The sequence below is a fragment of the Scomber scombrus genome, chromosome 5 (assembly GCF_963691925.1).
Source record: "Scomber scombrus chromosome 5, fScoSco1.1, whole genome shotgun sequence".
In the NCBI taxonomy this organism is placed as follows: domain Eukaryota; kingdom Metazoa; phylum Chordata; class Actinopteri; order Scombriformes; family Scombridae; genus Scomber; species Scomber scombrus.
This window is the reverse complement of record NC_084974.1, coordinates 23,879,922-23,903,340: the sequence shown is the minus strand read 5'-3', so window position 1 is coordinate 23,903,340 and position 23,419 is coordinate 23,879,922. Positions and strand designations below refer to the sequence as shown.

The 23,419-nt window shown below is 40.1% G+C and overlaps 2 protein-coding genes across 3 annotated transcripts; one reads left to right on the top strand and one right to left on the bottom strand.

Moving 5' to 3' along the window:
- Positions 1-5,251: 5,251 nt before the first annotated feature.
- On the bottom strand, positions 5,252-7,968 carry irf2bp1 (interferon regulatory factor 2 binding protein 1). 2 transcript variants are annotated; one of them, XM_062418669.1, is made up of 3 exons: positions 6,562-7,968; positions 5,804-6,150; positions 5,252-5,387 (listed from the first exon to the last, which is right to left on the bottom strand). In XM_062418669.1, exons 1-2 carry the CDS (start codon positions 7,578-7,580, stop codon positions 5,844-5,846), a joined length of 1,326 nt encoding a protein of 441 aa, XP_062274653.1. In that variant the 5' UTR covers positions 7,581-7,968; the 3' UTR covers positions 5,252-5,387; positions 5,804-5,843. The 2 variants fall into 2 exon arrangements, 1 of the variants encoding a protein (XP_062274653.1); XR_009925155.1 differs by having other exon boundaries at positions 5,258-5,387; positions 5,753-6,150.
- A 22-nt stretch (positions 7,969-7,990) lies between these two features.
- polr1g (RNA polymerase I subunit G) lies at positions 7,991-11,679 on the top strand. The gene is made up of 3 exons (XM_062418670.1): positions 7,991-8,167; positions 8,927-9,071; positions 10,306-11,679. Exons 1-3 carry the CDS (start codon positions 8,083-8,085, stop codon positions 11,114-11,116), a joined length of 1,041 nt encoding a protein of 346 aa, XP_062274654.1. The 5' UTR covers positions 7,991-8,082; the 3' UTR covers positions 11,117-11,679.
- Positions 11,680-23,419: the final 11,740 nt, after the last annotated feature.

Below are 23,419 nucleotides of genomic sequence, written 5' to 3'. Positions count from 1 at the left end.
AAAAAGGTGTTTACAGAAAGGCCAAACTAACAAAACACAATGCAATAAATCTTTTAAAGTGAATATTCTGAATCAGGGAGAACTCCTTCAACATGTATAGGCTACATTTCAAAACTAATCTTTTCATTGTTTCCACACACAAATGTGTGATTCATAGCTATGTGAGATTTTTTTGCTTTGTTAGTTTGCATATTTGATCCATAATAATCTTGCTGCCTTCAGGTGCTGCTGGGGAATCTGATAAACGGAATGTCCAGGGTTACGCAGCATCAATCATGTTCAAAGAAATCCAGAAACTCTTTGTACTGGAGATTTGAAGAATTGACAATATATAAGAAAATGAACAGGGTAAAAAGATAGTGTTTTGGTAGCTTGTTACACGCTCTCTCATTAGAATAATCAAAATTGATTGCGTGAAGCCTGTTTACCTATCTAACATCACGTCCTGGACGATGATCTCTAGTACTATTTTGGTCGTGGCGCATCACAGTTCATCCTGCCTCTTAATAAACATCTAATAATACGCCTCCACGATCTGCCCCCCCGTCCCCAACCCAACCCAACCCAACTCACATCCTCTCTCTGCGGGCCGTTTTTCATGCCAATAGGCCTTCCATCGTCCATTAACACCTCTATAATTGGTTTAACAATAGCTGTAATGAGCTGACACTAATGGAGGAAACGACAGATCGGCCTACCAGGAGCACGACGGCCGGACGGTGGGGAGGAATAATTAAATGCCCTCCTCCTCATCCATCCTCTTTATCTCCTCCTTCTTCTTCTTCTAAATAATGAAATGGGGAAAAATAGCAGTTAACCTGTCAGGTTAAAGCCAGACTTTGCGCATCTAAGTTAATTTCTTTTGGGAAAGAAACAGTTTCTTATGTAATAACTGTATTGAAGATTTTAAAGTTTTTTATGTTTAAATGTAATTTTAAGAGCTTCCAATGTCTGCTTTATTTCTACGATCCTAATCATACCTCTATATAATAAAAGACGATACAAATATCAACCTCTCCACTCAGCCTCTGACCTATACAGTCAGACCTCCAGAGCACCAAGTGCGCCATCTTGTGGCCACTAACAACTAACAACTGCACCTTTTTCTATTTCTTCTTTACAGTGTGTGTTTGGTTCTTTTTGAAAGCGTTTCCCTATTAGTAATACCTAATTTAACCTAACAAGTTATGAGCTTATTAAATGGAATGAAGGTTGTTTGCTCTTCATGGAGTTAACTTAAGTCTGGATTTTTAATTTGTTTAAACCAGGTTAAATTGAGCTGGATCTGCCTTTATAGCAACAAATTATTTAACCCAAACCTGTTTAAGAGCAATTTTCTGGGTCCTGACCAAGACTTTAAGGTTAATGTCATATATGAAGTAATTTTCACAAATGGGCCATATGAAACATTCTTATAAATTACTTGGATGAAAGTAATCAGTTAATTCTAAGTACATCTGAGTCAAATATGTAAATTAGTTAAGTTACATTACTTCATTTAGTTTTAAGATATCTTTATAATAATTGTCTTTGTCTGATTTAACTGTTTTAGCTCCTCGGCTGTAGGGAAAAGCTGGCTGTAGCCAGGATTATTGATCCTCTATTATTTCATCTCCATATATAATGGTTTTAATGTTTTCAAGCCAAGAAATATAATTCTGGTTAAGGAATACCAAATCTGTGTTTGTTTGTTTTTGGGTGTAAACACAGTAAAATGTATGATTGAGTCTAAAAAATGTCCAAATCGCCCTAGTGTTAACACTAGAACCGCGGAGACGGTCTGACAGACCTTTTGGGTTGTTAAAAAAAAGCCCACAGTGTAATTGCAAGATGTAAACTCCTCAGATCATAAAAACGCCACATAACCAAAAATAAAATAGAAGACATGACATAACTGTGGCCCTAAGGAAAAGCTAACCCATGACGAGAGCTCTTACCTTTTCTTTTAAACCAGATGTGAGCTTTTATCTGTTAACAGGCTCATCAAATAAAGAATAAAGTTGTCAAATCAGAAGATCACAGCTTGTTTGTATAACACTTATTATAATGACTCAAATAATAAAATCATGAAATGTTTATGTAGTAGTGATCATTTGCATTAACATGTGTATCTCTGTAGAAAAAAACTCAAAAAGAAAAACAGGGAAAAAAAGTACAAGTTTCCGTCCCATTTTATTCCTGGTTTCTATTTTGTACATTAAGCTGCGATAAAACCAACATTCATCTAAAAATGACACGTGAATGAAAAGAAACTCAACGTGGACAGAAATGCGAGGAGAGACCATATCCAAACAACGACTGGCCGGCCGACTTTACAAAGGCGTCAGTTAAAAGCAAAAAAAAAAAACACAAAAAAAAAGACGTCTGATGGCGATTGAAGGGAAACCGATTCAGGTTAATCATTGACTAGACAATAAAAAATGTTTAAAAAAAAAAAAAAAAGCCATTGCACTCCTACTTCCCCTGAGGTTCCCAGACAGACACACAAACAGACGGTAAACTTTTTAAAAAGGCACTTAGCAAGGGATTGCATGATGTATCAGTGCATATTAAACTTAAATTCCACTTCTTCAAAGACGTTTCTCTACAGCGGACCTGGGCCATGCCAAGATGATCTCACCCTATTGTAAGTCAATGAGACAAGATCATCTTTAGACTTCACATGCTTTTTTTGTTGGGGGGGGGCTTGATCTGTGGGATATACTCTGAATGTAGAAGGCCCATAAAAGTATCTGCTGAATGTTACAGACTTTATATGTAAATTCCTGTAAGTACACCTGGCCAAGAAATACAGCTATCTATAGCTTTCATATACATATATATATACATATATATATACATACATATATATATACATACATATATATACATACATATATATACATACATATATATATATACATACATATATATATACACATACATATATATATACATATATATATATATACATACATATATACATACATATATATACATATATACATATACATACATATATATACATATATATACACATATATATATACATATATATATATACATATATATACATATATATATATATATATATACACATACATATATATACATATATACATACATACATATATATACATACATATATACATATATATACATACATATATACATATATATATATATATATACACATACATATATATATACATATATACATACATATATATACATACATATATACATACATATATACATACACATACATATACATATATATATATATATATATATATATATATATATGAAAATTACCTTTGGTTTGTCTGTGCTTCTGTACTGATGAGCACATACTGCACATAAAGAGAGAATCCACCAAAAAACTCCAATTTAAATTATATTAAAATCTTAAGATTGTTCAATTAGAAAGGACATTGCTAATGAAAAACAAGATACATTAATTACATACATAGTGCTTGTAGGGCCTTCCAAAGTAGATACATTTGGAGGAACTTCTTCATATCAAATATTAGGACATAGTAGAAACTCATTCATTCACAATGTTTTAAACCTTCAGAAATGAGAGAAGAACATTTCTGCTTTCAGGTGGATTCTCACTTTTGAAAGAACAAATAATATATCAGGTTAAGAAAATGATAAGCCAATTTTTTTTAAATTACATATTCCAAACTGTTGCATATAGTAGGACTAAAAGATTGCACATACATACTATTATAATTCTATACAGTATATAACATTTAACATTCTAGTATAAAATATAGTCCTAGGCCTATCAATAGATATCTTTTCATATACATTCGGGGTAAAGCGTAGGCTGGGCTGGATCTTGTATGAAAGCAACATTTAAATACAGTCAAACACAGAGTCTCTGTGGCTGGTTGATGCTTTGACAGATTAACTTGGTTGATTTCTACACAGCAAACATTGTCCTCTCTCTAAGTCAGCTTTAAAGCAGAGACATGACGAAAAAAACAAATGCACAGAGAAATGTCACAGCTGGCTTTCTGCCCACATCTCATGTCAGTTCTTCTTTAGGGTATTTACGTTTATTTTTAAGTTAAGTTTTATTTCATTTGTCTCCAAAACAAAATATATATATTATTGTGTGCCAGGCCACATTGAGTCACAAAAGAACAGTATCGTAGTATTAAACGTCCAAGACAAAATAAAAACAATAAATCTGTATCTTAAATTTTAAGGTACACTTTGTCATCATAAACGTCAATTTTATGTCACGTGAATGACAAATGTATTTGTATAAGAAACAATATGTCTTGTAGGCTGAATATTGGCAGAGAAAGTGTCATTTTGTCCCTGACAGTTGTGTCAACGTGTTTTGACTGAACTCAGAATAGCCAGTGCTGTCTGAGATTCGACCTGCAGCCGCTCACTACCGGCCAACAGGAAGAGAAATGCATCAGCTCCGGCGGCACTTTTAGTATTTTGATATTTCTGTTGGAATTGTCGAAGCGATATTTTGTGCTTTCACGTGCAAACACAGTATTGAGTGTACAGTTACATTGAACACTGGCTACTCTGTGCAACTAAGAAGTGTAATTTGTAAAAAATAAACATTCATGTATTAGGTTTGCTAACAGGCTACTATTAGCAACTGCATCCAATGCCAATGATATATTCTGCTGGCTTTATAGAGATAGAAACGTTTGCATTGGTTGGTTCTTTAGGTGCATCTTAGAGTTGCAGTGCAAAGATTTTTTTTTATGTGATCAAAGAATCGTTTTCAAAATTTCCAGATGACGTAAGTTTGTAAAAAAGTGAGACAATGTTGTGGATAACTGGTGTAGTCAATGTGTTGTATCTAGTCTTTTCATTTCTGCTTGCTAATAGTGGTTTGAAGTGTTGATGTGGGCATTATCATGGTTTCAGCTGCAGTCAGGACTTACTTTACAAAAAGTAGCCTTCCTTCAGCTGATTGGTCCTGAATATCTGATTCCAACAGCATCATAAAATCCTTTTTAATCCTCCTGCTTAAATCAGCCACAGACTTGGGAAAGTTGTGGCGTTGTTATTTTCTAGATTGAGTATGTGACAATTGTTTTCCAGAGCTGGTGAGAGTGAGCTCACTCAATTGAAAACTGGATGTGATTCATAAAATTCAATTTTTATGTCCTTATTACATCAGAACTATAAGATTTAGGTGTTGCCAAATAATGTTGGCAAAGTCAAACTTTGCTTAGAAAAGAAAAGAAAAATCAAATAATGACAATTTGTGAAGGCAGACTTTGCAACTTTAAAGTGGGCGGTGTGAGTAGATAGAGTTAAAACCTATGTAAAGGAGTTTTTTCTGAACTTCGGGTCACTGCGTGTGGCTTCTATTCTGGATCTGTGAGTGGTCCAGTGCAGACGTCTCCCTGTGTGTGATACAACTGGAAAAAAGCAAACAAACTAACATTAAACTACACAGAGTACCATAAACAACAAACAGTTACAACACTAATTTGTACAATACTCTCACCGCCTCTTATTAAGGAACTAAAAATGTCCAATAACATCTTTGCAGATGATGTCTGATAAACACAGGAAGGACCAGTATTTTTTCTTGACCAATATTAAACTACTTACATATTATTTAATATGTAGGTTCTTATCTTATAAAGTCTGGATGATGAACTTTTAAGGAACTGGCCAATCAGTACAAAATTATTGATAAAATAACAAATTTCAATGTCCTCAATCACTCAAAAAAGTTTCCTAACCAAACCCTGAATCAACCAGACAGACAAGAAGTTACCGTGCATGCTGCTTTCTACTAAAAACAGGACTCTGACATCTGTGGACCTGCCTGTGGCTGTGTTGGGTCCTGGTTTCTGTGGAAATTATCATCACGTCTCTCTCTCTTTCTTGATGGTGACGTCTCCACTTGCAGCTCCGGCTCCACTGGCAGCTCCAGGTCCGGCCCCGGATGCAGCTCCTGGCCCAGGCCCGGTCCCGGCTCCGGATGCAGCGGCCGATGCAGCTCCTGCTCCCACTGCGCCGGTGCCCAGTATGGTTGAGACCTCTCCCTGCATGAATGCCCAAGGAGGACTGTTGGGAGAGTTATCCAACGGACAGCGCTCTCCGCTGGGGCAGTACACCTCCCCATCACCGCGCCGGCTCTGGATGTACACTCTGGTGCAGGGGAAGCAGAACCTATGTTTGGTAGATTGAGAGTAGACATGAATAAGGGATAACAGCACTGAAAACTAATATTTATTTCAGTAATAATCTATTATTTTTCAGGAAAATAAATAATGTTTAGTCTATAAAGTGCAAAACCTAATAACCACAAACTATCAGAGGCCAAGTGAGGATGTAAACTACTTAACAGCTTTGATTAGCAGCCACTAAATAAAGCATGTAAACATAAGCAAAGCCACTATTTGCATTGTGAAAATGTAACAAGCAAATGTTCAATACTGACGCCAAGACTGATTAACCACTGTTCAAATCTGTAGTCGTTAATGTCCTATCAAGCCACATAATAACTGATCCAGTGGTTGTTTCAGGCCATTAACTATACACCAACACTTAAACCTGTGTAAAAACGGTAAACATACAAACCTGTGCCCTGGCACTGATGGACACTGAACAAAGTGTGTGTCTTCCAGCCTCTCGTGACACAAGGTGCAGGACAGAGTGTTTCCGGTTGAATGGGTGTTGTTTACTGACGCTGATCCCAGCTCGGAGGCACCACTGTGGGGTAAAGCTGCAGCTGTGGTGGCTGCTTCTGCAGAGGTGCTGGATCCCAGGGGCTCTCCTCCTGACCTCGCAGCCAAGGGTCGTGGTTGCCTGGCTGGAGATGAGGCAGGCTTCGGGCTTGTCTGGCTCACACCTCCAGCCATGGAGGAGGACGAGGAAGGGAGGCCTGTGCTTTTGCCAGTGCTGCTGCCAGCCACAGACGTGTGGACCTGCGTCTGTATCTTGGACTGGTTCTGGGATGCACTCAGCTCCCGCTCGAGCTCCGGAGCTGAGATGTAAGGGCCTATCCCCATTCCTATTCCCAGCTGTCTGCGGCTCATCTCGGCCAACACCGGAGCAGGGAAGATCATGGGGCTGCTCATGGGGGCGGTCCTGGCGGTCAGACCCGCCGGCATGCCTGCAAGCAGCCCATGAGGGATCCCTGCAATACTTTGAGTTACTAGACTTGGAGGGATGGCAGCGCCTAGCATGGGTCTCCTGCTCCCGCTAGGGCTCTGCCGGTTCACCTCAGGTGGTGGCTGCCCATCACGGTGCAGCCCGTTTGGCGGCACGCGGATAGCGGACCCGGCACCTTCTCCTCTCCCTCCCCTCTCAAAGCGGTCGGTGTGCGGTCTGCCCCCGTCTGCCACCGCCTCTCCTCTGCTAGTCGTGCCGTGTTTATTGGGCGACGGACCGGGTGACCGAACGTTCCCGTCCTGCATCCCGTGAGTCCGTTTCAACTGTCTGGCACTCGCAATGAGGAATTCAATCTGATTGGCGCCCTCGTAGTTCACACAGCCGCGACAGACCACCTCGCTGAAGTCCCACACCACGGTCCATGGCATCTTTGGCAGGTCGCACAGGTAGCACCACTGGCGCCTGGAAGAGGAGGGGGACGACATGGCCGAGCTAACCTGAGCGAGCACACGTTAGCCGCGTTAACCTATTTAGCTTTGACAGGTGCACGCCCTCTCTTAGCTACCGATTTTCTACTTCAGCGGGTTTCAAGTCGCTTTAGAACGACGTCAAACATCATATAAATATAAAATAAGACCAAACTTTGGGGTAGTTCTCAGTCTTTTCTTCATATGTTTGTTTTGTTTACCCACTTCGGCCTGCTCTTCACTGCTGTCAACTGCTTCCCTGACGGACGCTGGGACGTTACGTAACCTTGCGAGGTGCATTGTGGGTGTTGTAGTTGTCCAATCCGGTTCAGCCAATACACACCCATTCATCGCGAATGGGTCTCGAACTACAGCCAAAAACTGGCACGGAAGTGAAGTAATTGAAGGTCACAGTTCATTTCGTGTCAACACATGTGCGTTCCCTTGTAGTAGCCATGCTTTTTCCATAGAAAACTTTTACATTTCCTCACTTTGTGGTTATTTTAAGACATAAAACAAGATGCCAAGAGATATATCATCTTCATCAAGTGAAGATGAAGCGGACAGCCCCAATACGGAATCACCGGCAAAGCAAAAAGAAAGCAGTAAGTTAACCTCGTGGGTTGTACAGAGCTGGTGTTGGGTGTCTGATATTCTAGTAGTTAGTTCAATGAACAGAGTTAGAGCAGTATAATGAAGGTAGTTCAACTCACAAGTGTTGATTAGGACTGGGTGATATGGACTACATGTAATATCACAACATGTTTTATCAAATACCTCGATATCGTAGAGAAGACTATTGGTGCCTTCACAAAAATATTTACACAATGAGATTTTTGATAAATAATCGTCATTAATGTGGATATAATGACTAGGTGGGTAAAGGCAAACAATAGAACATCCAGAACAGTCTGTTAAGTCCAGAAAAGTACATAATTTTACTGTATTTCAGCCTTACAAACCAGGAAAAACAACACCTATGTCATACCACGATATTACGATATCTATATGATATCATATAATATTGTTATATCGCCCAGCCCTACTGTTGATACTTGTAAAATTATACAGTGCAGTTGACTGTGACTGGCAGAAGCACGAAATGGGTTTTGTGTCTTTTTTTTTTACTCTCTTTACCGGTTGCATTTACCTTGATCTTTATCAATCCAGAGTATTTGTGCCATCTAATGGGTAATCCAATGTGGCATCTTCAAAGGTCAATAAAATGCCTGTCAGTCATACAGTAAGTGTTGGACATTGATAATGATATTTAACATCAAAGGTAATCCATTGATGTTTTGCGTATTTCTGATGCTGTGTGTTAGTTTTATTAATCAAATGTGATGTGCTGTTTTAATCCACAGATAAGAAGCCCACCAGGTACCAGTGTCCTGCTGACTTTGTGTCGTTCTGCCATAAGCCCTGCAGCAGCACACTAACAAACAGTCTGAAGAAAAAGAAGAAAGAGTTATGGCTCATTAAAGCTCCTGCCAGCTTTAACCCAGAATGGTTGGTAATATTTTTCCCTTTTTGTCAGTCAGCCTTTCTCTGTCTCTTAATGATATGCACATGCAGACTTTTACAATACATTATTTAGAAGTTACACATTTTATTTCAAGTATTTAATGTTGTTTAAGCTTTGCACATTTTAATCTAAAAATAATGTATGTGCCTTAAAATAAACTAGCTATACACATGTGTTTTAATGTCACAGCAAAGATCCACAATGCAAACAAATCTTTTTTTTTTTTTTTTTTTTTTTTTTTAAATGTATCACTTTTTAGTTACAGTTGATCACTGTGATTTCTCTCAGTTTTGAGGCTGTGTAAATTGTGCCAGTAGGCAGGGATGCATCAACCCAACTTAAACCCTTTTATACTCATGCTGATACACAATTTATAGGCATCTGCCAAATCCAGGACTGATCCAATACCAATGCTCTCCCTGAAATGTAAAATGTATCACAGGATACACCACCATCATTTTTAGAGGTTTGCACATTTTAACGATATTGTTTACTTTAGAGGGCTTAGAGAGCCAATGATGCTCGTGCTGTCCTCTGTGTGTCCTCGAGGCATGTAAAGGAAGGTGATTAACTCATGTAATGATGTGCTTCTTCATCAGCAACCAACCTTCTTAACAATGTAGCTCCTCCTGCTTTTTTTTTGTATTCCAGTAAACAAAATTTTGTCTCAAGAAAATATAGCCTCAGTCCTCATTATCTGAGCGGTTTTCCTTTTTATTGTGTTGTTTCAAAACAACCTCATGAAGACCAAAATGCGGGGGGAAATCTAGTTAAAAATAGGAAGAAATACATCTAAGCAAAATGTCATTGTCAAAAACCCCAGGTTCACATTAACTGCCTTGACATTTAAAGGCATTTATTGTTAAGCACATAAAGGAAGGACTGATGTAATATCAGCTTAACACTCGTTAGCTTACCACACAGCACATGAATGGAGCAGAACATAAAACTACTTAATGTGGATCTGACGTCTTGCCAGTACCCAGTCCACTTAACATTAATGTCAGTGTAAGTTAAACAACCTCTGCAGCAGTGTAAAAGGAAGACTCAACATGAGTCCGTCGCCAGCAGGTGGAGCTGGAGGTGTCTCAGGAGTCATGTTTTTCAGTCATGCTGAAGCTTTAGAAAGAATCTTTATATTCAACAACAGTTTCAGAAAATATATAATGTTGTAAACTTGGTCGTAACGATGCCTAACCCTACTTCTTCTTCTTCCAGTATCAATGGCATCAAGGTGCCCCTCTCAGGCCTCCAGACTGTGAAGATTCCTACTCCTGCCGCCGGAGCCAAGCGTGGGAGTGGTCAGCAGATCTACAGCGTCCTGGCGTCCACTCAAGGTACCTCAGAGCTCAGCCTGCTCACCAGCAACAAGCAGTCGTCCGATGGTGTGGTTTTTGGCCCTGCTTTCTCAGGCCTGCTTAATGTATGTGAGACCTACGGAGACAGCAGCACCAACCAGGCTCCTCAGGTCATCCCCGCCACTCCAGCGCCCTCCATACCACCGGGGCTCAAACAGCGTTTTCACCCGTTCGGCAGCAAGACCCCCACACTCACCTGCGTGGCAGAGAGCGAGACAGATGGAGCCACATTCGGGCCCTCGTCCACAACCCTTCGGCCCTTGGTAGCCAAACGACTTATAGAAGAAGTAGACGAGGGGGATGAGGATGACGAAAGGAAAAAGAAGAAGAAGAAAAAGAAAGAAAAGAGAATAAAGACAGAGCGAGAGGAGAAGGAGGAGGAGGTGGTGGTGAGCATGAAAAAGGAACCTGTAGCTGAAATCCACGATGAAGTTACAATGGAGATTGACCTCCACGAGGGCGATGTTTCACAGGAGAAGAGGAAGAAGAAGAAGAAAAAGAAGGACAGGGAGCGAGAGGAGGTGGAGGAGGGAGTAGAGCCTGCTTTTAGTGTAAAGCAGGAAGAAGTCACAGTGAAATCTGAACCAATAGACACTTCGTATGGTGATGCAGTGGACAGCTCGGCGAAGAAAAAGAAGAAGAAGAAGAAAAGCAAAACTGATGATGACTAGTTGTTTATTTGTTATTGGATGTTTATTTTTGATTGTTCATTGTGTGACTTTATGAACCCATCCGGGAGCCTTCAAGCTCATTGATAGATTGCATTATGCAAGACTTGCATTGGCAGGACATTGTATTCTGAAAAAATAACCCATCCTGAATCAATTAAATAGTGACATGAATTCTAAAGTGGATTGAACCCAGCGTCTTAATGGCCAATGTTCCTATCATTTTGAGCTCAGAAAGTGACAGTTTTTCACACAAAGAATGGGTGCAGACCTCTATGACTACATGCATAACATAAGCAAATTAAATAAGCAGGTTTCTGCCTTTTCTGCCACAGTCGTAAAGTTGCAGTAGATTTTATGAGATTACGCTCTCACTGTGTTGCTGTGTTTGTGTACATATTTACACAACAAGGCTGGTAGTTTGGCAGCAGGTTCAGAAAACCAGAGTAATGACTCAATGTCGTGTTGGATTCATTGTTCGTGAAGGATTTGAGTCACATGTATTGGGCAAATGATCTGTGTGCAGGAAAACACATGTTACAAAATAAACTCCAATTGTGATTAAAGGAAATGAAAATGAAAAAACATGGTGTTTTTTGTCCCCCCACTCAGCCCGTGTAAGCGTACCAATTACAGCACACTATTTTCCTCTCAGGCCTCGTTAGAGCAGTGATTTCACCCAGAAAGAATGAAATTTGAACTCATTTTGTAACTCAGACTGTGGCTTTTGAACTGTATAACAACAAGAAAGTGGCCAATTTTTCAAGAGGGAGAGAAAAAAAAGTTTTCTGAGGAAGTCATGTCGCGAGGCAAAGCAGAAGTTCTGTGATGAGATATTTGAGTTTACAGATTATTTTATGAATGAACAACAGTACGGTTTTTCAATACACAGTATGTCTCAAAAAGTGTGAAATAAAATACTTGAATTTTACGCTCAACTTAATTTAGTGGCGTAAAAAATACATCTGATCATTCTCACTTCTGATACCATGAAGGTTTCTTGTATTTTGGCCTTCTGTTGCAGAGTTACTGTTTACTGACTTCTCTGCTCTGCAATGACTCAAACTACACTGGAAACTTTTTTTTTTTGGCTTCAATCTGTTGTTGCTAAAACTCATATTTTAAAAACGTTGCATGTCGGCATAAGATATTGGCATCAAAACGTCAAAACCCTAAATAGGTCGATCCCGACCCTATAAATCTCTGGATTTCCACCGCCAACAGCAATTCCTTGCAATTAAAAACAACAGAGAAGTAATTGGTTTTGACAGGGAGATGGCGCCACAGTCCACTCTGTTTCCTGTGTGGAGCAGCAGCATGCAACCTCTGAACAACCTCTGAATGTAGGACTTACATGCGACCATTTCTTTTCACTAATATAACACAGATTTTTTTCTGTAGCTGTATACACAAAATAAATGGATTTGCAATTTTTCCATTTTCCAACAGCAGTGAGTCATCGGATCTCAGTGACACTCAGGTGAAAAATCACAGAGCGGCTCTGCATCCTCCCCTCCTCCTTCCTCTGTTCATTGCTCTCTTCTCCCTGCTCTGCACCGGAGTATGGTCCTGTTTCTCAATGAGCTCAGGCACCTCTGGCGCTATCACACTCACCATCTGTAGTAACCCTCTGCACATGCTGCGAGGTTTTATTGATCCAACCTCGTGTGGATTCACATTTTTTTAACCGGCTTTGCTCCATCAAAGGGGTCAGTCAGACCCAAGATGAGCAAAGCCACGTTAGAGATAAAAAATGTAACATTCACATACGAAAGAGAATTTTTAAGATAGTTTCCCACTCACTAAATTGGACTTGGCCTCTCATCACGACTCCTAGGCTTTTGGTTTTTTTTTTGGTGGCTCCCTGTAATAATGGTTGCTTTCAGACAGTCATTATAACAGGGAGCGAGCCACAGATGTCAGATGTTGGATCAAGCGTTTCCCGTGAGTCACATCTAACGCCAGATTTCTGTGTATCCGTGTATCCTCACAGGTATGTTGAATGTGTGTGTGAGTGTCTGTGCTTCAGAGCCGGAGTCTGCATGGCCAAGTGTATTGGTGCATATGCCTGTGCAACTGAAATGGTATGTCTCTGTGTGTGTGTGTGTGTGTGTGTGTGTGTGTGTGTGTGTGTGTGTGTGTGTGTGTGTGTGTGTGTGTGTGTGTGTGTGTGTGTGTGTGTGTGTGTGTGTGTGTGTGTGTGTGTGTGTGAGTGATTAAACATAGTAGAAAAGTACCGGGCTCCAATTTTTGGATGCAGAAAATCATAATTTTGGGCAGAAGAATGGAGCTGAGCTGCCAACCATCACAGCTGGCTCTAATAGATCTCTTGATCTCAATGAGATTACCTGATTAAAATAGGATTAGAACAATAATAATGACAGTGAGAGACACTCTGTCAATCAAGTCAATACTATCTCCTTAATGGAGCATTGATTCTCATAATTACCAGCCAAGGCAGAAATTGGAGAATATTCCTACTGATATTAATGCAGTCAGAGTTTTATTTGGAGCCCAGATGTGTCTAGTTTTGCAGACCAGTACCAGCCTTGTGAGCTGAGTACAAGAGCCAAGCCATTAACAGAAATGATCTTCAACCAAACCTATAATCAAATACATAGTTTACACACTCCCCCAGTTTAAACTGCTTTATTTAAGACATAATTAGGCTGAATATGATTTAATAGCACACAACAAACGCAGAGTAATCATCAGTAATGCTTTCTCCTGTTTATTTCATTCCACAGCCTTTAACATCAAATTTACTCCTACTCCACTCTGGATAATGCAGATTTTTGCCACAGCATTTTCAACAGATACATTTTTGACTCAATTTGTGCTGCCCTTGGTCAATTCTCATCAACTCAAATCTTTGCACTGTCTTTATCTGCAATCCTGCCGCCTCTGAAATGTGTTTTGTGCAGTCTGAACACACCTTAAGTCGACTTCAATTGACAGCCAGTTAAATTCTAACACAACACCAATTGTGACAGAACTTCAGCACATAGCTCTGGCCTGGAGTCGGAGCTAAATTATAAACTCAGATAAATAAATCAGCCCAACAGATTATCAAATAAACATGTCTCGGGAAAGGCTAATATGGTATTGCTTTGTGATTGGGTTTTAGTCTGGAAAAGAAGAGCCTTTTGTGTTTGTAGGTGAAATAGCTGCTCTCCTGTCTGCTCTGCTTACTATGATAGTCATTTTAATTACCGTCATAGTCACTTTATGCACTGTCGGGTGCTTTATCACTTTATTTACTGTCAGTCACTTTGTTTACAGCTTAGTCACTTTATTTACTGTCATTGCACATCCTTTTGTGAAACCATTCATCTACTGCGGTATTCAAGCATTTAGTTTATGTATATAGTACAGCCACCCTCTGTTATTGTACAGGTCATTTTTTTATTGTTACAGCCTAATTTTATTGTCAATTTATTGTTTGTATTTATCATATTGAGTCACTGTATACCTACGTTTCCTTCAGGATCAACGAAGTATCTATCTATCTATCTATCTATCTATCTATCTATCTATCTATCTATCTATCTATCTATCTATCTATCTATCTATCTATCTATCTATCTATCTATCTATCTATCTATCTATCTATCTATCTATCTATCTATCTATCTAACTTTATAAATATAGCACCTTTCATACAGGTTAATGTAGTTCAAAGTGCTTCACAGTTGATTGACAAGCTAATATTAAGACAGAAGTGTAGACTGAGGACAGCATAAAGATAAGGAATAAAAATGATGAAGGGCCAAAAAAAAGAACAAATTCCAAAGAAAAAAGAAAATCTATCTGTCTCTTCAGAGGATGGTGACTGTGAAAATCTACTTTCTGCTTCTCAAATCACCATGGCAATGGTCTGAATGGGAGGATAGGATTGAAAATAACAAACAAAAGTTGCAACACCAGTTGAAGTCATTAAACAACTGGCATTCATTAAAAGCTATATGTTGGCTTTTCTGCAGTATGTCGGGCAATGAATCTCAGTTATTGCTTCTTTATAATATGAGCTGAATAACGAATGAGCTGGTAAATCATATCTGCAAGCAGAATAACATTTATGCATCTTGTTATGCAGTGTCTTTCATTGTGGTTGCATCAGTAGTCTGACTGTGTGGTCAAGGGGATGCATTGGATTCCCATCTCATTTCCGTCACATTTAGAGTTCAGTGTCAGACAAATTTCATCTGCAATACACAAGAGGATGGAGTCACAGAATTTAAATCTCTCTCTCTCTCAGTATATCAGCTCCCACAGCCATTACTGCCACACACAGGAGCTCAGACTGGGTTGTCATTTACATTTTCTTCTCTAGATTTGTTTCCAAGGATGGTAAAATAATTGAATTTTTGTAGAGGAGCAGGTTGGTGACCAGTAAGGTTTAGATTCAGACAACTGGGAAAATTATGACCCTCTGCGCTTGCCTGACAAGTCTAAAAAAAGAGGTGAGGAACTACAGTCTACAGTAGAGGGATTTTGAGCCCATATCAACCTTGATTATGTAAGGTGAATCATATGGCCCTTTCCACAGACCTGTCCCGCCCCAGCAGCACTTCACTGCAGAGTGTCTCCTCATGTTAAGTCACAACAGCAGCTGTGGAGGATGCTCGGCCTACAGTGGAGGGTTGAAACAAACAGGTAATCTCTCCATCGCAAACAGGAAGCGCTGTGCATACCAACAGACACGTTTCTCATCCAGCTGATGGGCATATTATGAACTGTTTCCTTTCAAACATGCTCATAATGACTTGTACATGCTATACAATGAATTGCGTATTCTGTTTTCAAAGTTGATACATGTATATCAATTTGGGGACAAAGTAGTATTTTCTCTTTTTGATTTGGTATTGTTTGCTTCACTCAGGAACAGGATAGAGTGAACTTTGACCTGTGAAATAGCACCAAAGTACAGCCAATGAGAATGGGCACTGGCATCTGGTCATGATGTCACCTGATTTTTGTGCCTAGCCTGAATATGAGACTAGTCCCTCTCTCACAATTAAATATGTGTATGTGAGAAAATATAAATAGGCATACTTATTTTTTTACTGTATGCAATTTAGTAATCTTTCTGAGAGGATTACAAAACACGAGAGCAGCGGGAGTAATCTGGGCCATGCTTATTTGGAAAAGTAAACGTTGCTGCCCAAACTGACAGTGCATACAGTTGCTCACCTGAGCAGCCTAACAAACAGGTATGAGCTCAGTCGGATCATAATTTGTATTAAACTTTGTGGGAAAATGTGAAACAGCTCTGCATGGCCACGACGAATAGGTGGACTCTGTAATTTGGAATATTTAGATGCATTTTGGAGACTGTGTTAATATGACACGTCATCTCTCAGGTGCACCAGAGGTTTTCACTGAGTGACCACCTGACCACTGCAAAGCTGGTTTGCTGCTCTTCCCGCTCTTTGTCCTGTCATTCCCCACACCTGTGCTGTGAAACTATGGTCTGTAGGAAACAAAGAAAAGTTGAAGTCTGAGCTAATCACTCTGTATCACCACACTGAGCATCATAATGTAAAACAATCTTGTCTCTGCTAACATCCATCCATGACAACAATTTATGATGCTTATGCTGAGACTGTCACTCTGCTGAAAATGATCAAAACAACTCATATGACAACATCTTAGTCAGACAGGAACTTTTCCACCTTGAGGAGGATAAAAACATCATGGGACAGTTGCAACTCAACTTATACTGCCATACTGTCCATTCCCAAAGTCATGAAGAAGTTTGCCATGAGGAAGAACCACCTTTCTCCAACCTTTCTCTTCAAGTGAGCCTTCAGCTGTGATGAGTGAAAGCATATTTTTATCATCCTGTTTTTTTGCATTGACCATATTGTTGTGCTGCATCAATTGATATAGATGGTGATGAGTGTCAGTGTATCCATGCTTATATATTCAGGTTGTTGTCACAGATTGCATAGGTATCTGTAAAACAGTTGTCTGTGTGCTATCTTGTGGCCTTCAGTGGTGTTGAGCTCTTTGCTGTTTGCTTTGTTGGCTCTGTAGCTTGGTTGTGTCTGCTTACTGTCTGTTGGAGTTGTAATTATTTTAAATACGTAATTTGTATTGAAGCAGTGGAAGAAACACAACAATGCAGTGTTACAGGTGTTTATCTCAGTGGAAATGTGTCTCTCTTATTGTATAACTTATAATACTTTAATGTATCTGAAAGGAGCAGCCTGCAGCATCTACATTTCTATGAAGTGGTTATAGGCTATGTTTTTCTTTCTCTTGGAAAAAGTACACAGAAGTTGTGGATGTGAGGTTCATGATGGGATCCAGCTTTAGACCCGGTGAGGCATACTGTATCTTAGCAACCCCATGGCTGTGCGTGTTATAGTCTCCTTGAATGTGATGTCACCACTCAGTGTAGCGACTGAGGGGTCCAGAGGTCGCAGCTTAGGCCGGGCAGTGAGGCAGATTCAGTGTTTTAAGGAGGAGCACAGACATCTGACTGACAGAGCTGGAAAGGTGAAAGATGAAGTCTGTGTGATTATAAAATAGCAACCATTTTCAGTACAAACACTTTGAGGGAGTGCATGAAATCAGCAGCTTTTTTTGTCTATTCTATCATATGATGCATTACTATTTACAGCTTTATTTTAATTAAACTGCAGTGATCAGTGTGTTCTTTCAGTAGGAAACAACAACTTTTTCAAATGCATAGAGACATCTAAGTGAAAATCAGAAAATCAGCTCCTTTTCAAAAGATCTGGTGGCACTGCAGTTATTTTAGTGCAATTTTAGCATTAGATTAGTTGATTGACAGAAAAGAAATTGCAAATATTTGGATAATCAATTAATTGTTGAAGTAATTTTTCAAGTCAATGTGCAAATTCCAGTTTCTCAAATTTGAGGATTTGATATTTTTGCTTAGAGTCAGTTATTGTCATATAAATGAATTTAAATGATTGTCTTAATGAGAAAATGAAGTGATTTACTTGCAATTTTTACTCCCTTCGAAGGCAACAGACTTTCAGTTATTTCTCATCTGTTTTCCAAATTTTGGGTCATCACCTCAATCTGTGCTTGAAGTCAGACAGCATACAGTGGCTAAACAGGAAGGTCAAAGGGGTCAAATGTGAGCTGAGGCGGCGAGTCGAAACTTCCTGTTATTTACTGTAACCGCTGTAATCTTCAGACAGTAATCTTACACCTGCCTGTATCTCCGCTGTAATGCATTATACCATCCAAAGATGATAGAATGATACAATATACGGCTCAGTGTGATACTGTGTGTGTTAGCTTCTCGCTGTCTGGGCTCAGTGCAAGTTGTGTGTGTGCGTGTGTGTATGTAGCCGGGTGTTAGGCTGTGGTGCTGTCTGCCGAGGAGGAGGAGGAGGATGAATAATAAATGCAGTCTGAAGTTTGGATCCAACGTGTTCAGACTACTGAGCAGAGCAGAGGCCTTTCAACGGCCCAGACTCACCGATGCCAATGATAAGATTTGAGGGGAGGGAGATGGGTTGGTGGTGCTGGGGGTTGTTGGCATGGGGGAGGTGGGGGAGGGTTTGTCGAGGGGGGAGAGAGGTGTTGTAAGGGTAATGAATTGGAGAACCAATTTTCGCCTGCCCTCCCTTCGCTCTGCAGTGATCGCTCTTTCTCTCTCTCTCTCGCTTTCTCTCTCTCTCGCTCTCTCTCTTCCCTCTCCTGCTTTCTTTTTCAACCAGCGCGCCTCGCTCCAGCCAGCCTGCGGCAATGTGAGCGTTGCTATGGCAACGCGGACCTGCCAAGGACCACGGCGATGGAGCGAGAGAGAGAGAGAGAGAGAGAGAGAGAAACAGAGAGTAGGGGTGCAGCTCATCAATGTCTTACAGTCCCCTCCATCCCTTCCCCTCCCCCATCCAAAAGCACACACACACACACACACACACATTCTCTCTTCAGGCATGCTGTTGAAAGAACAAACATCACAAAGGGCTGGAGCCTAAAAATCTGCCGCAGAGAAACTGAAACTCTGCTGTAGCTTGTCAGTTTCCTCCTCTGTTCGATTTTACGTTATTTTTAATAACAAACACCTCAGTATGGTTCAGCCGCTAATGGGAAACAAAATAAAAGCAAAGTAACAAGGAATTCATTCAGATGTGTTGCATTCTTCTACTGAGGAAAAAAAAGAAAGGAAAAAGTGTTTTGTTTATTTTTCCCCCTATGTAGTTCTATTTCATTTTTCGTTTCATTCCTTTATGTGACCCTCCTTTTCTCTTTCTCTTCCTGTTTTATAATTGAATAATTACATTATAAGAGTGCAGAGAAACCATACTGATAACATAGGAGCATCCACTGCTCTTTACTCTTTGTGTGTGTGTTGTGTGTGTGTGTGTGTGTGCGTGTGCGTGTGCGTGTGCGTGTGCGTGTGTGCATGCGAGTGCGCTTGCACGTGTGCACCCTGGCTCGTTTCCAGCTCCAGCCCTCTAATAAGCCCCTTTGCTGAAGCTGGGAAGTGTGACATGGATCAATAACTGGATATATGAAGCTCTTCTGCACAAACTGACGTGGAAATAGTCGTTCTTTTCTTTCCCTCTGTTTTCTCCCAGACAATGGAGGGAGTAAAAGTGTTGGTTGTTTTTGTGTGGTGGCACAGTGTGTGTTTTGTGTGTATGTGTGTGTGTGTGTATGTGACACTGCAGTGTAGATTTGAAAGGCTGCGGCAGCCGTTGACAGACAACGACAATCCTGTACTGCAACAGCAACTTGATTGCATACTAATGTTTAGTATGAGGCATCTCCCTCTTCTTCCCTTCCTCCCCCCTAATCATCCTCCTTCCCATATCCCCCCACACCCTGGCCCCCTTCCCTACAACCCCCCTCATCTATTTTCATATGTCTCTCTCCCCCTTTCTTCCTACCCTCCCTCCCACCTTGCTCTTCACATTGTGTGGCAGTGATATGGCACCGAGCTGCTGCTGTTGGTTACAACCCACCCATCCCTCATGCAACGACTAACAGGAGAGAAAGTAATCTATACAGCGGTGATATGAATTCTTACATGGCAGGAAGCAACCAACCTTTAAATAATCAACTAGGGCTACAACTAATGACTGATTCAGTAATGATGATTATTGAGATTACTCAAGTTATTGTTGAGTCTTTTTTTTTTTAGATGTCAGAAAAAACAGTGAAAAATGTCCATTGTGAGTGCTGAGATCCTGAAGTGATGTCCCTAAATGGCGTGTTACTCCAACCAGTCATCAAAAACAACAACCTACGCAACAGAAAAGGTTGTTTTTCTCTGTATGTTATATTTCTCTGTAGTCTTACAGTAGTGTCTTGTGAAATGAAAAATGGTGTGTTTTTTTATCTGCTGCCACTATGGTAATGTTTGGCAGGGTTAAGACAAATAAAACTAGTTAAAACTGCATTAATTGATTATTTTTTGGGCCACTTGAGGTCACCAGAGTCAAGTTATCATCACATTTTAAGTTGATATGTTGAACTTGATACCGAACAGTTGCTTATTTCCACTCCCTACTGTTACGTAGCAACATTATCATTCATTTGGAGTCGTGTTTCTCTCCACCTGGTGAATGCAGCTCTGTTTTTGCTCTCTACCAAATCCTGAGGGAGATATCTGGCTCTTCAGCTGCTACAGTAAATCCTCCGCTATGTTCACCAGCTAGTTGCTAATTGTGGCTGTTTGCTGTTTGGTGCTAAGTAGGTCGGGTACAGTGGTTTGTTGGGTGCTATCTATGAAAACAGCTTCCTGCTGCGGCCATAAATGACACTATGAGATTTCTGAGAGTGAAGAAAACCAATAAAGCTGCAGCTGGACAGCTAAATGATGAGCTGAAATTCATTTCAAAGCTCTGTAAAGTAGAGGTGATGACTGATAATTCTCTATAGGTTAATCACTGTGTGCCATACATGACATATTACACACTGTCTTTTGATACGTTGTTAATATAAAAGTATTGATTATAGCTGCTTTAAACCTGCAGTAACTGATTTCTTTGAACATCGTCTAAAAACGTGGGTTTTTAGTTTTTTCTCTGAAAGCAGCTGCCAGCATGTAGGAACAACAATGATGAGTTAAATCAGCGGTGTGAAACTTTATCATTATGAACGAACGTCAAGCCCTTATCAAATAATGTCGAAGCTGATTAAGCCTATCACTGCAAGATGTATCTCTCTGGATTTCAGAGTTTTTAAATTTGGTGTTGGGCAGAACATGTGCACCAGAGATTTCTGCTGGCCGACCCCACTAACTTCAGGTTAGTTTCTGCTAACTTGAAAGAGAATAAAATAATTGAATCATGTGTTTCAACTTTCCAAATGTTATCGGATCAAATAGATCAAATTCTGATTGTGAAATGGGTCATTTCTTGGGGGTTATATGATGCTCAAAAACAATGTATCCACTATTTTACAGCTGCAACAGAACAGAGTTTGTTCACTCAGCTTTATTGACATCAGTCAAACAGACAACAGTAACATATAAACAAGCCTTTCACATAGGAATGTGTAGACATAGGAATGTGTGTTTTGTAATTACTCTCACTGCCAGAAGGGGGAGACAAAAGTTCTGCACTACACCTTTAAATAGAATAGTCTTTATTGTCATTATACGCTGTATAATGACATTTTAAAAGGCATCTCTGCAATACATTCGGTTAAGAAAAGAGGAAAGAATAAAAGAATAAATAGCATATAAAAGAATGAAGAATAAATAAAAAGCAGAAATTCTTATATATAATATTTATAGTATCTTCTTCAAGGAAGCCAACAGTGACTATTGGTGGGAGATGAGATACAAATAGCTGTATTAAAGTCAAATGTTCTGTATGACCAAACATCCTGGTTTTACAGCTTTATATTACCTTTATGTTGCTTTCATTGCTTATTGTTTGCACACAGTGACACAGTGCTGATGTTTTTCCATAACTAATATTCATACAAAAAACCCCAAAGATATTTACAATTATCTTAAACACAGAAAAGCATCAAATCCTCTCACCAATTAATCAACAATTATTGAAGTAACATGTCACGATAACAGGTGAAAAATGTATTGTTGAGCCTGGAGGGAAGCGAGAAGCTCATTATTCAATATGAGGAAATCGGAGATAATGTTTTGGCGCTCAGTGAATGTTGAACCTTTGCTTTTCTGAGGCAGAGATTAGCTGTTAGGGATTTTAGGACTTGAGGCTCCAGTGCTCTTTCCTCTTTTTTTTCTTCTTTTTTTTTTCTTTCTGTCTCTTTGCTGCACCGCAGTAACATCCTCAAAATAGTAGGTTTGAGAAGGAAAACATGATTCTTTCAGCAATTCGTTGACCACACAAACATCTCAGCCTTCAAAGGCAGGAAGGCTAAAATTGTCTTCTTCACCCTACTTCTTTTTTTTTCCAGTAATGGGAATAGTTTTCTGTTTTCTGAACCTGAATCTTTTCATACGGCTGACAGACAGCAAGTCAAATGTTAGAACAGTGAACGCTGTGCACGACAGTGTGATAGGCTGTGCGGAGAATCTGTTGCTAGGCTCACTGTGAACAGACCAGTCAAGTCTGACATATGTTTTCAAAGCAGCCCTCTTAGCAGCTTGCAACAGTTGCCATGGAAACCCCAATGCCATTTCCCCCCATTGTTTGGACCGCTCGATATCCCGAAAGCTTTTTTTTTTTTTTTTCCTGGAGTCCTGGTTTATTAAAGCCTTGAAGACCGACAATGAAAGCTGGTTGTTGTTTTGCAGCTTGTTAGTGTGTGTGTGTGTGTGCGCGCATAGATTCAGTATGTATGTATTGGTACATTTTTGCAACTGTGTGTGTGCATAAGCATCTGAGGTTATGGCTGCAGGTGTGCACATATGCTCTATATGTGTGTGTGTGTGTGTGTGTGTGTGTGTGTCAGCAGGGTCAGTCTCAGTCAGAGGCAGTAAATGGTAAATGGACTACATTTTCTAGTCTACCGACCACTCTAAGCGCTTTACAACACATGCCAACATTCACCCATTCACACGCTGATGTGTATGAATGTGTGCGAGGTGCCAACGTGCTCATCAGGAGCGATACAACGCTTTTTATCCAAAGCACTTTACTAATGCTCACTCACCCATTCACACACACACACACACACACACACACACACACACACACACACACACACACACACACACACACACACACACACACACACACACACATTGATGGCATAGCGATTCGGGGTTCAGTATCTTGCCCAAGGACACTTCGTACGTGATGATGATGATGATCAAACCACCGAGTTTCTGATTAGTGGAAGACCCGCTCTACCTCCTGAGCCACAGCTGCCCCTCGAAAACAA

Coding starts and splice junctions, on each gene's coding strand:
- irf2bp1 (XM_062418669.1), bottom strand. CDS start 7,580: ATGTCGTCCCCCTCCTCTTCCAGGCGCCAGTGGTGCTACCTGTGCGAC. Junction 6,151..6,561: donor CCATCAGTGCCAGGGCACAG/GTTTGTATGTTT, acceptor TACCAAACATAG/GTTCTGCTTCCCCTGCACCA.
- polr1g (XM_062418670.1), top strand. CDS start 8,083: ATGCCAAGAGATATATCATCTTCATCAAGTGAAGATGAAGCGGACAGC. Junction 8,168..8,926: donor GGCAAAGCAAAAAGAAAGCA/GTAAGTTAACCT, acceptor TTTAATCCACAG/ATAAGAAGCCCACCAGGTAC. Junction 9,072..10,305: donor GCCAGCTTTAACCCAGAATG/GTTGGTAATATT, acceptor TTCTTCTTCCAG/TATCAATGGCATCAAGGTGC.